This window comes from Vigna umbellata, chromosome 8 (genome assembly GCF_029865625.1).
Source record: "Vigna umbellata cultivar VRB3 chromosome 8, Vumbellata_1.0, whole genome shotgun sequence".
Taxonomy (NCBI): Eukaryota; Viridiplantae; Streptophyta; class Magnoliopsida; order Fabales; family Fabaceae; genus Vigna; species Vigna umbellata.
Window position 1 is genome coordinate 46,237,741 of NC_142172.1, and position 15,056 is coordinate 46,252,796.

At 38.0% G+C, this 15,056-nt stretch overlaps 1 protein-coding gene across 2 annotated transcripts; it reads right to left on the reverse strand.

Moving 5' to 3' along the window:
• Window positions 1-887: 887 nt before the first annotated feature.
• Window positions 888-11,280, reverse strand: LOC148194829 (uncharacterized). 2 transcript variants are annotated; one of them, XM_088096351.1, is made up of 3 exons: window positions 10,904-11,280; window positions 7,095-8,700; window positions 888-1,095 (listed from the first exon to the last, which is right to left on the reverse strand). In XM_088096351.1, the coding sequence occupies exons 2-3, from the start codon at window positions 8,263-8,265 to the stop codon at window positions 1,037-1,039; spliced, it is 1,230 nt and encodes a 409-aa protein (XP_087952477.1). In that variant the 5' UTR covers window positions 8,266-8,700; window positions 10,904-11,280; the 3' UTR covers window positions 888-1,036. The 2 variants fall into 2 exon arrangements, 1 of the variants encoding a protein (XP_087952477.1); XR_015781569.1 differs by lacking the exons at window positions 7,095-8,700; window positions 10,904-11,280 and adding an exon at window positions 3,299-3,682.
• Window positions 11,281-15,056: the final 3,776 nt, after the last annotated feature.

Below are 15,056 nucleotides of genomic sequence, written 5' to 3' on the forward strand. Positions count from 1 at the left end.
TTCTTAAAGCACCGTTAATCAATGTCCATATAAGACATAAGATGGACAGCCATGCTTTTTGTGACATCCAAAAACAATGCCTTTTTTTTTTCTTGCATTGAAAAAACTGGTTGGGATTAAGATTCTATTACAAAGTCGTTTCTTCTTTATCAAAATTTTCATTATTATAATAATTATAAAAAAAATTATTAAAGTGTAAGATTTTCATAACAAGTAATTATAAAATTAAATAACTTTAATAATTTTGTTACATTTTTATTCTGTAACTGATTTCATTTATTGTCTGTAACTATTTAAAATATTAAATAGAAAGAATTTGTGTGAATTAGGTATAAAAAATATTTTTTTTAATAATAATGTTAGTGGTTAGTATTTATAAATGGGAAAATTGAATCCATACCCTCTCACACCCTTCTTTCCAATTTTATCAATAAGTCATCCTTATAGCTCTAGAAATATATAATAAAATCATTAAAACTTTCATGTCTGTATTCTTCTTGCTGGGCTTTAACAAAGAACTTTACCAAATAAGCCCTCGTGAATTGAAAAAAAAAACTGATATTAATGTTACCACTAACATCCTATTCATAGTCGCATTGATGGCTAGCGTAAGTTTGTATGTTAAACAAAAATCAATTTAATATAATGGAACCATCTTATTATTCATGTAAAATTTTAGTCTATTTTCCTTTCATCAATTTCGTTATGTTGTTGTACCTACAAAATAACACATTAAAACAATATTATATATGTAACAACCTTTAAAAATCATTATGTTAACCCAATTTTTAGAGTAAGAGGGTGATAAGCTGTGACATCCCAATTATATACATCATTCATATATATTAAAGACGTCATCATGCATAATATAGGAAAGCAGTCAAGAGTAATTTAAGGATTACAGTCATCCTCATAATAGTACGGAATTGACAACAAGAGTATTAGAATTTCTCCATGAAAATCACGGAGAATTTAAAACTTAAAACGCACACGAGTTCTTCCAAACATTAAGAATTTCGAAATAATACTAGCTAATCTAAGCTGCAGCACTTCCGTCTCCATCAAGGGCTGCTTCCAAAGTATCCTCTCCGTCATCTGCTCCCATCCAAGTGGATGATCATCGCCAAAGAAACATACCCAAACAGCACACAACACAAACAATGCAAGGGTGAGCTAGATATAAAAAGCATGTTATACATACAGCACAGTTAATTCATGCAATCATTCATAGCTTCATATAAAAGAACAATTAAAGCATACTTATTGATCCATATTTCACACACTCCCATGACATGTAAACATTCATCCAAACATGGTAAACTGACATCACAAGACTTGTTACTTTATACCCCGACTCGTCCAGACTAGAATGATTACCGAGCTATGGCGGGTCTTGCACTCGTAGTGGCTTTATGAAACTTGGGCACTCCCGCCCTGGCACTACCGCCTTGTGGAACATTAGGCACTACCGCCTGGTGGAACATTAGGCACTCCCGCCTGGTGGAACATTAGGCACCCCCGCCTGGTGGAACATTAGGCACTACCGCCTGGTGGAACATTAGGCACTACCGCCTGGTGGAACATTAGGCACTCCCGCCTGGTGGAACATTTGGGCACTCCCGCCCGGCCACAATCACGAGTTTAATCCGTTATTACTTACCTTGGATCATATGGAAGCATCCAAGACTAGGACCTCCTGCTACTCCTCACCACATGTTCAATCCTCTCTACATGAGAAGAAAGACCATAGGAGATTCAGGATGACCCCCAAAACTGAGCTACCATGTAATCATTCTATACAACCCCAAAACACCACCATGTATCCTCTCCTTGAGGATCATGGAATTACGTCCATGAATTATACTGTTATGTTAAACCTTATCCCAAGTTATGAATGACCAGATACCTCCATAATATCACATTAAATCCAATGTATTTCATACATTCACATAAATCCCATTTACAGTATATATTTTCCAAACATTTTGCACATAATTCAATTCAAGAGAAATGAACTTAAAACCCAATATTTTCATAACACTATTTGAACGAACGTTTTCTTCCGAACGGCATTGAACGAACGCTATATTTCCTCAGACCGAACGCTATTTCACCAACACACGCCGAACGCTCAAATTAAAACTTAGGACGAACGCTATTACCAACAGGCCGAACGCTACTATGCTAATTGAACGAACGCTATAAGATTCGCAGGCCGAACGCTAAAACCGATTGAACACTATTCACCGAACACAATTGCCGAACGCTACTTTGCCAATTGGACGAACGCTATAAGATTCAACAGGCCGAACGCTAAAACCGATTGAACACTATTGGGACGAACGTCATTTCCGAATACTAGGACGAACATCACTTGAACGAACGTCATTTAAACAATTGGACGAACGTCATCTAAACAATCTTGGACGAACGTCATCTAAACCATTTGGACGAACATCATCTAAACAATCTGGACAAACGTCATTTAAACCATTTGGACGAACGCTAAGATTGCAGCCTGAGATTAATTGAACGAACACTATTGAAGCCTAATAGAATATGGTCAAGATCGAACGCTATCCATCAAAAATACACTAAGACCGAACGCTACAAACTACCTAAGAATACTTACCTCAGTATAAATAATTTACCAACACCGAACGTTCAATATTTAAATATAAGACATCAGATTTAAGATCGAACGCTATGCTAACTAATTCATCAAAACGAACGTTCAAACTCTTTAAACAAAGAATATCAAATTTAGATCAAACGCTTAAATTACTAAAACATCAAAACCAAACGCCCAAGATTTAAGCCTAATCATACTAAATTCAATCAAACACTACAGTTCCCATACACAAAGACCGATCGCCGAACACTCACCAAAACTAGCCAAGAACGAACGCGAACGCTCGTTACTAGAGGACACAAGACCGAACGCTTACTAATCCACTCAAAACCGAACGTGCAAATTTTCATTTTAAGGCCGAACGCTATACGGGCGAACGCTCGTTCTATTTTGGCCGACCACTATTGGTCGAGCACCAAAGACGTACGCTCGTTCTGCAGAATTCTGCAGAAACGCAGCAGATTTCCAGATTTCCCAGAAACCCCATTTTTCATCCCCTTTCTTCCCAGATTTGTTTCAACAACAATATTCTACCCTCACTCATACAGATTCATACTGAACAAGATCACTCTAAAGCACAAATAGTTCATCAAATCTCTTAATAACACAGACCTCAAATACATCAATTATTTCTACAATCTACAGAAAAGATCTAGCTCCCCTTACCTCTTGAAGACTTCCTTGGAAACCTTGAATCAATCTCTGAGTTCTTCCTCTGTCGTTCCAGTTCTCTGCTACAGTGCCCAGCTCTCCTTCTCTTCTCCCAGAACTTGCAGCACGCCTCTCACTCCTCCAGAATTTCAGAATCCCCAAATCCCTTTGAATCCATGGCTTTTACCTTTAAGAAGGAAGAAATGGTGCTCTTGGACGGTGCAGAATGAAAGAAAGGGACCTCTGAGTGCTGCTCCCCATTTGCAAATAAAATAAAAGCCCACTTCTGATATTGGGGCGGCTGGTGCTTCCAAGCATGATGACTGCCGCCCCCCACTGAGAACGTGCGGTCATTACACCTCCCCCACCACTTTTTATTTTAAATGCACGGTCCTTACATTCTCCCCAACAACAAAAATTTTTGTCCTCGAAAATTAGGCTTAACAGAATAAGTGGGGGTAAGCTTCTCTCATCTCGTCCTCTAACTCCCAAGTAGAGTCGCCTGTTCCACTGTTCCAGATCACTTTGACAAGTTGGACAATTCTTCCTCTAAGTTGCTTGTTTTGACTCTCCTCAATCCTTATTGGTTGCACTTCAATTGACAAATCTTCTCTGACTTGCACATCGTCAACTTCAAGCACATGAGAAGGATCAGACATGTATTTTCTCAATTGAGATACATGGAACACTGGATGCAAGTTAGCTAACCGAGGTGGCAAGGCTATCTCATAAGCTACGGGTCCTACTCGTCGAAGAATCTGGTAAGGACCAAGATATCTAGGAGAAAGTTTCCTAGCACGAATGGCTCTTCCTACACCTGTAGTAGGAGTCACTCGGAGGAACACATGATCCCCAACTGCAATTTCTAACGGTTTGCGTCTCCGATCAGCATAGGACTTCTGCCGATTCTGAGATGCTCGCATCCTCTCTTGTATCAGCTTCACCTTCTCTGTAGTCTGCTGAACTATCTCTGGTCCCGTCAAAACTGCTTCTCCATCCTGAAACCAACAGAGAGGTGTTCTACAGCGCCTCCCATACAACGCTTCGAACGGTGCCATGCCGATACTAGCCTGATAGCTGTTGTTGTAAGTGAACTCAACCAGTGGTAATATCTCATCCCATACCCCTAAGTGATCCAAAATGCAAGTCCTCAACAAATCTTCAAGCGATTGGATCGTCCGCTCAGACTGTCCATCTGTTTGGGGATGATACGCCGAGCTCATCTGAAGTCTGCTTCCCATCTCACTCTGAAGAGTTTGCCAAAATCTGGACGTGAACCTCGGGTCTCTATCCGATACAATACTCGAAGGCACTCCATGCAACCTTACTATCTCCTTAACATACAGCTGCGCCAACTTCGCCATAGACATTCTCAAATCGATCGCCAAGAAGTGAGCACTCTTGGTCAATCGGTCCACTATTACCCATATTGCATCATGCCTTCGGATAGTGCGTGGCAAATGGGTAACAAAGTCCATAGCGATGCTATCCCATTTCCACTCTGGAATTTGTAATGGCTGTAATAAACCTCCCGGTCTCTGATGCTCTACCTTCGCTTTCTGACAAGTCAAACAAGAAGCGACGAACTGAGCTACATCTCTCTTCATACCGGACCACCAAAAAGACTCCTTGAGGTCCTGATACATTTTAGTCATGCCAGGATGCATGCTAAAACGGCTTTTATGACCTTCCTCAAGGATTAACCTCTTCATTTCTGAATTACTAGGGATACAGACCCTACCTTTGAATCTTAAGATACCATCAGCCCCCAAAGCAAAATCTTTTCCTTGCTCAGTCCCAATCAAACTGGATGACGTTTGGAGCTCAACATCCTTCGACTGCTCTTCTTTAACACGCTTCAACAAGTCATTGGACACCACCAAATTACTGCATCTGATGCTGTCAGCTCCAAATTCTACCTGCAACCTCAAATTTCTGAAGCTTTCCACCAACTCTAACTCTCTGACCATTAAGGCTGAAATATGCACTGACTTCCTGCTCAATGCATCTGCCACCACATTAGCCTTCCCAGGGTGATAAAGGAGATCGAAATCAAAATCTTTAAGAAACTCCATCCATCTCCTTTGCCTCATATTAAGCTCCTTCTGATCAAAGAGGTATTTCAAGCTCTTATGATCACTGAACACCTGAAATTGCGCGCCATACAGATAGTGTTTCCAAATCTTCAAAGCAAAGACCACAGCTGCCAACTCCAAGTCATGAGTGGGGTAATTCTTCTCATGAACCTTGAGTTGCCTTGATGCATATGCCACTACCTTCTTCTCCTGCATCAGTACACACCCTAATCCTTGATGAGAGGCATCACAAAAAACCTCAAAAGGTTTACCTGTGTCAGGGATAACCAAAACTGGTGCACTGGTCAATCTGCTCTTTAGCTCTTGGAAGCTAGTCTCACAACGGTCGGTCCAAACAAAAGGTTGATCCTTCCTAGTCAGTTTTGTTAACGGTGCCACAATCCGGGAAAAGCTCTCAATAAAACGACGATAGTAGCCCGCTAGACCCACAAAGCTCCTGATTTCTGTGACAGTCTTAGGTCTTTCCCACTGAAGTACTGCTTGCACCTTAGCGGGATCAACAGCAATTCCTCTAGCTGAAATCACATGCCCAAGAAAAGAAATTTCTTCCATCCAAAACTCACACTTGGACAGCTTGGCATACAATCTTCTTTCTCTCAACACTTCAAGTACTGCCCTAAGGTGATCTTCATGTTCTTCCCGAGTTTTAGAATAGACAAGTATGTCATCAATAAACACCACCACGAACTTATCTAAGAAGGGTCTGAAAATTCGATTCATATAGTCCATGAATATGGCTGGAGCATTAGTCACACCAAAAGGCATAACCACATACTCATAGTGACCATATCTAGACCTGAACGCCGTCTTCTGCACATCATCCTCTTTCACCAAAATCTGATGATAACCCGACCTCAGATCAATCTTAGAGAATACCGTGGCTCCGTGTAGTTGATCCATTAGATCATCAATCCTTGGCAACGGATACTTGTTCTTGATCGTCAACTTATTCAGCTGTCGATAGTCAACACACAACCTCGAACTACCATCCTTCTTCTTTACTAGCAACACTGGCGCACCCCATGGCGAAGCACTTGGCCGGATAAACTGTTTCTCTAACAACTCTTCAATCTGCTTCTTCAACTCAGTCAATTCAGCTGGAGCCATCCGATAAGGGGCTATGGATACTGGTCCTGCTCCTGAGACCAGATCAATAGAGAACTCTACTTCTCGCGGAGGAGGTAAACCAGGAACTTCTTCAGGGAAAACATCCATGAATTCATTCACAACCAGAAGGTCTACACTCTGGTTCCCAAGCGACAAAGAGTTTAAATTAGTAGTCCCGTCCATATGAAACATGATTAGGAAACAGCTGGCACCCTCGAAGATATCCTGCCTCAATACACCGAGCGATAACGACATAACTTCATCTTCTCCGGGAAATATTAACTTCTTACCACTGCAATCTAAAAGAATACGATTGGCTGCTAACCAATCCATTCCCAGAATTACCTCTAGCCCTTGCAGAGGTAAGCAAATAAGGTTCACTCTGAACCTGCGCCCCTCTACCTCAATAGGACATCTGGAGCATACATTAGATGTCCTGACTAACCCAGCTGCTGGTGTAGACACCACCAGGTCACACGGAAGCTCCCTGACAACTAAACCAAGCCTCTCCACACAAGCCTTAGACACAAAAGAATGTGTCGCCCCCGAATCAAACAACGTCACACATGAAGCTCCAAATAACAAACAACTGCTGACAATTAAATTACCTGCACTGGTTGCCTCAGCCCCAGTCAATGCATATACTCTCCCGGTTGCCTGAGGTCTGTGTCCACCCCTCTGAATAGGTCTGCCAGCCTGGCGTGGCTGTGGTCCTGCCCTCCTAGTAGTAGGACAGTCTCTGGCATAGTGTCCCTCTTGCCTGCAGATATTACACCTCCTATACCCTTCTAACTGAGGGCAGGACATCTGGAGGTGTGGTCCACCACACTTGAAGCATCTAACGGAACTGGCAAAACTGGATTGCCCCGATGACAGAGAGGAAAAACCCCTGGACCCGGAGTAAGAGGGTCTAGAGAAAGGGGTCTTTCTAGAACTGGAGCCTCCCCGGGGTATCATAGGTCCCCCAACCCTAACTGGCTGGTTCTGTTGTCTCTGTAGTCCCTCTGGTTCTCCCTTAGTCTTTTCCATATCACGGGCCATCTCTACCAAAGCGGAGAATTCTCTAATGTGCAATCCTTTCACCAGTAACTTGATATCCTTCCTCAAGCCATTCTCAAACTTACGACACTGCCATTCTTCATTTATTGACATGGTGTTGAAGCGAAGCAGGTGTTTAAAACGATTTGCATACTCCGATACCGATCTGTTGCCTTGAGTCAACTCAAGAAACTCTACCTCCTTAGCAAACCTGACACTATCTGGGAAGTATTCAGTGTAAAATTTAGTTCTGAACAACTCCCAAGTGATAGGAGTCCCGTTCCCTTCCATGATGGTCTTTACACTCTTCCACCAATGTCCAGCTTCTCCTGTCAGCAAGTATTGGGTGTAGGCCAGCTTCTTCTCATCCGGACACCCTTTGGCTTCAAAGATTCGCTCCATATCTTGGAACCAATGATCGGCCTCATCCGAACTGCATTTGCCAGAAAACCTGTCGGGATGATGTTGGAGAAAACTCTCCAAACTCCACTCCTTGACTGGAATGGTAATAGGGGCAGAAACATCAGGAGTAGGTCTTCCATTAACCAGCATTTCCCTGAGGAAATTCTGAGTGTCTTCAGCTGACACTCTTGCAGCTTCTAAGTTTTGAAGGGCGATGGTGTTTTGTTGCACCAAAGTAGCATTCTGAAGTTGCATAGCCTCAAGTACAGCCTCCAATCTTACGGTGTTCTCAGAAGGCTCAGGCTGAGAAGGTGGAGGTGGTGGTGGTCTAGGTGCCATTTTCTGCTCATACAGAGAAAAACACCATTAGTCCAACCCAAGGAAACAAGGACAACCGTCCAACACAATACTAAGAGTACACAGCATAAGCAGCGCACATACACACCCTACAGGATCCTCTAAGGACAGAAACTGCTCTGATACCATAAATGTGACATCCCAATTATATACATCATTCATATATATTAAAGACGTCATCATGCATAATATAGGAAAGCAGTCAAGAGTAATTTAAGGATTACAGTCATCCTCATAATAGTACGGAATTGACAACAAGAGTATTAGAATTTCTCCATGAAAATCACGGAGAATTTAAAACTTAAAACGCACACGAGTTCTTCCAAACATTAAGAATTTCGAAATAATACTAGCTAATCTAAGCTGCAGCACTTCCGTCTCCATCAAGGGCTGCTTCCAAAGTATCCTCTCCGTCATCTGCTCCCATCCAAGTGGATGATCATCGCCAAAGAAACATACCCAAACAGCACACAACACAAACAATGCAAGGGTGAGCTAGATATAAAAAGCATGTTATACATACAGCACAGTTAATTCATGCAATCATTCATAGCTTCATATAAAAGAACAATTAAAGCATACTTATTGATCCATATTTCACACACTCCCATGACATGTAAACATTCATCCAAACATGGTAAACTGACATCACAAGACTTGTTACTTTATACCCCGACTCGTCCAGACTAGAATGATTACCGAGCTATGGCGGGTCTTGCACTCGTAGTGGCTTTATGAAACTTGGGCACTCCCGCCCTGGCACTACCGCCTTGTGGAACATTAGGCACTACCGCCTGGTGGAACATTAGGCACTCCCGCCTGGTGGAACATTAGGCACCCCCGCCTGGTGGAACATTAGGCACTACCGCCTGGTGGAACATTAGGCACTACCGCCTGGTGGAACATTAGGCACTCCCGCCTGGTGGAACATTTGGGCACTCCCGCCCGGCCACAATCACGAGTTTAATCCGTTATTACTTACCTTGGATCATATGGAAGCATCCAAGACTAGGACCTCCTGCTACTCCTCACCACATGTTCAATCCTCTCTACATGAGAAGAAAGACCATAGGAGATTCAGGATGACCCCCAAAACTGAGCTACCATGTAATCATTCTATACAACCCCAAAACACCACCATGTATCCTCTCCTTGAGGATCATGGAATTACGTCCATGAATTATACTGTTATGTTAAACCTTATCCCAAGTTATGAATGACCAGATACCTCCATAATATCACATTAAATCCAATGTATTTCATACATTCACATAAATCCCATTTACAGTATATATTTTCCAAACATTTTGCACATAATTCAATTCAAGAGAAATGAACTTAAAACCCAATATTTTCATAACACTATTTGAACGAACGTTTTCTTCCGAACGGCATTGAACGAACGCTATATTTCCTCAGACCGAACGCTATTTCACCAACACACGCCGAACGCTCAAATTAAAACTTAGGACGAACGCTATTACCAACAGGCCGAACGCTACTATGCTAATTGAACGAACGCTATAAGATTCGCAGGCCGAACGCTAAAACCGATTGAACACTATTCACCGAACACAATTGCCGAACGCTACTTTGCCAATTGGACGAACGCTATAAGATTCAACAGGCCGAACGCTAAAACCGATTGAACACTATTGGGACGAACGTCATTTCCGAATACTAGGACGAACATCACTTGAACGAACGTCATTTAAACAATTGGACGAACGTCATCTAAACAATCTTGGACGAACGTCATCTAAACCATTTGGACGAACATCATCTAAACAATCTGGACAAACGTCATTTAAACCATTTGGACGAACGCTAAGATTGCAGCCTGAGATTAATTGAACGAACACTATTGAAGCCTAATAGAATATGGTCAAGATCGAACGCTATCCATCAAAAATACACTAAGACCGAACGCTACAAACTACCTAAGAATACTTACCTCAGTATAAATAATTTACCAACACCGAACGTTCAATATTTAAATATAAGACATCAGATTTAAGATCGAACGCTATGCTAACTAATTCATCAAAACGAACGTTCAAACTCTTTAAACAAAGAATATCAAATTTAGATCAAACGCTTAAATTACTAAAACATCAAAACCAAACGCCCAAGATTTAAGCCTAATCATACTAAATTCAATCAAACACTACAGTTCCCATACACAAAGACCGATCGCCGAACACTCACCAAAACTAGCCAAGAACGAACGCGAACGCTCGTTACTAGAGGACACAAGACCGAACGCTTACTAATCCACTCAAAACCGAACGTGCAAATTTTCATTTTAAGGCCGAACGCTATACGGGCGAACGCTCGTTCTATTTTGGCCGACCACTATTGGTCGAGCACCAAAGACGTACGCTCGTTCTGCAGAATTCTGCAGAAACGCAGCAGATTTCCAGATTTCCCAGAAACCCCATTTTTCATCCCCTTTCTTCCCAGATTTGTTTCAACAACAATATTCTACCCTCACTCATACAGATTCATACTGAACAAGATCACTCTAAAGCACAAATAGTTCATCAAATCTCTTAATAACACAGACCTCAAATACATCAATTATTTCTACAATCTACAGAAAAGATCTAGCTCCCCTTACCTCTTGAAGACTTCCTTGGAAACCTTGAATCAATCTCTGAGTTCTTCCTCTGTCGTTCCAGTTCTCTGCTACAGTGCCCAGCTCTCCTTCTCTTCTCCCAGAACTTGCAGCACGCCTCTCACTCCTCCAGAATTTCAGAATCCCCAAATCCCTTTGAATCCATGGCTTTTACCTTTAAGAAGGAAGAAATGGTGCTCTTGGACGGTGCAGAATGAAAGAAAGGGACCTCTGAGTGCTGCTCCCCATTTGCAAATAAAATAAAAGCCCACTTCTGATATTGGGGCGGCTGGTGCTTCCAAGCATGATGACTGCCGCCCCCCACTGAGAACGTGCGGTCATTACACCTCCCCCACCACTTTTTATTTTAAATGCACGGTCCTTACATAAGCCAATTTCACGATAAATAAAAAAATAATGAGGTGATCAGTAGAAAATTGCAGCTATATCATAGTATGAAATATGTTACATTATATTAAAATTATATATTTTAAATATAGTAACATTATTCTCAAAGTAAAGAATAACATCTCAGTCCTCGGCAATACGAAACATGAATATTGTTAATGCAACTTTAGAAAAGTGGAAATCTTAATTGTTTTGTAACATTCACGTCGAAAATCCAAATAAATCAAATTAAATCTAATAATTTGGTTTCTGATTGGATTTGGCGAAGTCCCAGATTCAGTTGTGACTGTAGTGACAATATGTCTCAGATAGACCATGCCTATAGTAAATAAAAGAAGAAGTATAAGGTGTTTGTAAAATTTAAAAATAAAAAAACTGATATGTTTAAAATTCTTTTAGCATGTATTTGTTTTTGGGAGTGGACTTGGAAAAGTAAATTTAAAGAAATAGAGAGGTGAAAATGTGATTGTTTGAATTAAGATAAAGATGGTGGAAAAGTAATTAAAATTTAAATATTATATATTTTTCAAATATTCACATATATATTTTTAATAAATAAAAGTCACATATAATTTTAATAACCAAAATATCCAAAAAAAGTCTAAATGAAAAATATATGTCTATATAAACATAAAAAGAAATTGAAAAGTAAAAAAGAATGCAAATAAAATAATTTTCAACTCATTAAAAATAAAATATTTTAATAATTTTTATACATAATATCGAAGTATACATTTATATTTATTTTTTGTTGTTTTATAGTTGCTGCAAGATAATTTAAATAAATAAAATAATATAAATTTTATATTATTTCATTAAATAATATCCTTTATTTTTTTCCGTCATTAATATGCCTATTCTCTATATCATTATTATTTAGAAAAAAAATAGTTATCATTTAATCACACATTAGAACAAGTCAATAGAAAGAGATCGAAAGAAAGGAAGACATGAATACAAAAATTAAATGACAGTATTTATATAAAAATATATTTTTTAAATACTAAGTAAAAATCAATTTTTAACAAAAAAAATTAATTTTAATTAAGTCTAATTATCATAACTTCTATATATGTGTGTAAAATTCAATAATTAAATTTAGATTGAGCTGAATTTGGACAGTTTCTTCCTGTTTGAAATATAAAAAATTATATTTTAGTTTATTAAATATCGAATACAAAATTTATAGAAGTACATGTCGAAATTATGGAAGTGCAAAAAGAAATGGTGATAAGATTTGGGCTGTCCATTTCGTGACCCCATTTTACTGAACAACTTTTAAGCTAATTTAGGAAACGGGCCTTGCAGGTTTAAGTTCGATCAAATCAAGGTAATGTTGTTTAGGCCATCTAATTGTATCGATATACTGTTTAATATTTTGTTGAAAAGTATATTTCAAAGTAGAAAGCTAAAATTGTAACACTCTCAGAAAATCATTTTTCCAAAATTTATAATTTAACAGATTTTCTGGAAATTTATCATTTAAAATATTAGAATTTTAACCCATTTTAAAATTACTTTGAAAATATTAAGATTTTGAAATTCAAGATTGGACAATAATTGTTTTGAAGGACAGAACCTTTATATTACTTGGAGTAATCCATGACAATCATATCATTGTCACAAAGAACCTATGTCCTTAATTATGCTTCTCTCTTTTGAAAATTGTACTCTTTAACCAAATAAGTGACTTCATTAACAAACGGGGAATATTTTTATTATTACTTAATCACAATTTGTCATTTTTTTTCTTTTAAATTTGATTTCTATAAATAACTTTCCAAAATGCGTTAAAATTTCAACACATTCCAAAAGTATATTTTTTAGAATGTCAAAATTGGAACACTCCCAAAACATACTTTTTAAAATAAGTTAAACTTTTAATATTAAAAAAAAAAATTAGTGTTATCAAAACGGACCACCCAGCTCAACCCGATCCGATTCGGGCACATGTTAATCACTTAGTGAATCAACCCAATCCGACTCATTTATTAGCAAGCCGAAAAAATCCGAACTCGATCCGGCGTTGGTGGGTTAAATAGATTGACTCACTGACTCATTTAATTACAAGTTTTTTTAAATAAAAGAAATTATAATTATAATTACAAGTTTTTTTAAATAAAAGAAATTATAATTTTTTATAATTCAAATTTAAATAATTTCACTCTTTATGTTAAATTTCAAAGATGATAATTCAAAAAAACAATTAACGTACAATTCAAATGTAATCCAAAAACAAACCTAAAATGCGATTAAATAAATTTATAATACTTATAATTTTTGTGTCATTTATCCATTTATAAGATTAGAGTCTTGAATAAATAAATTTATAATATTTTTCTCTCTTAACATATCTTTTTTTATTCTCATTTATAATATAATAAAAAATGTTAACTATTAATATTGAAACACAAAATAATAAATAATTAAATTAAATTAGATAAATTAATAAGTCAATCTAATTCATCCTAGATTCAATCCGAATAAACTAAATTTTAAATAAATTAAATTAAAAATTAACTTGTATAAAAAAAATTCAACTTTTTCAAATTCAACCTAAATTGAATTCAATCGCCCGCGGGTTCTTGACATAAAAAAAAACATTGTTTTCTTTTTCACTGTTCACTGCATTTTTTTTTCTTAATCTGCGTGCTTGCGCATGGGTTGCCAGATGGAACTGGTACAGAATAGCCATTACTTATTTAGCTGTAATACAATTTAGTAAACAAATGAAAAGGGTAAAATAGCTTTTCTACATAAAAATTGTATATATATTTTCTTTCAACTCAAACCTTGTCACTTTAGTTTCATTTTAATTTTCTTCAACCAAACATCCTTTTTACTTCATTTTTTTACATATTATTTTTCCTTTTTCACCTATAAATTTTGCTTCTGCCTATATTTTTCTCTCTCACTGCCAAACAAAGGTGGGATCGGTTTTCTGATCTGTACTGTTCAATAGATATATGCTATTTAAAAGGGTAGGACCAAGGAGTGCCAAGCAGTGGTTGTGTTCCCTGTACATTTACCAAACTGGCCTCTAATTATGGGCCCATGAAAGCCCATCCTTCTGAAGGCTTATCCATTACAGTTTTCTTTGTTAAAGCACGAACAATGAAATATCGACAGGACAAAAAGTACCAACTTTGATAAAAAAAAAGGCGAAGAAGAAAAGAAAAAACAAAAGAAAAGCATGAGCAGTGATCCAAGACTTCTTGGTCTGGGAATCCAGACTGAGATCTCAGGGTGTTTAACGTTGCCGAGGATTAATAGTATATTCAACTTGGACAATGTGTCCTTCGAATTCTACAAAACTTTGTTTCTTCACAATTATTCGAAGACGCTCTTGTCTCGCCTTAACTTTATCCAGGAGCTTTCATTTTCACTAATATTAAGAAAACATAATTTAACATCTAATGTTCACTGAAATAATTGACTGAAATAAGGAATTTAGATTTAATGTCTGATAATATTGTGAATGGAATTGTGAAATACATAATTTGATATGCAAATAATATGAATGCGAACAGAAATAAAAGTTATCCTGGAAAGCACTACGCATGTGATGAGTATATATATTAGTACAAGTTTTCCATGGGCCAAATGGAACATGGAAAAACATAATGGACAGCGATGTTTAGGATAATAAAGAAATTATAGGGTTGAATTGATGTGCTTAAATATTTCACACTGTTGCATGATGCTACAACACAAAGCGATGAGTTTTCCAAGTTGGCAATTTGTTGTT

Bases quoted from the DNA above. Each gene is read 5' to 3' on its own strand.
- LOC148194829 (XM_088096351.1), bottom strand. From the start codon at position 8,265: ATGGCACCTAGACCACCACCACCTCCACCTTCTCAGCCTGAGCCTTCT. The intron at 1,096-7,094 runs GTAATTTAATTG...GGATGGGAGCAG, and splicing joins GGCTGAGGCAACCAGTGCAG to ATGACGGAGAGGATACTTTG.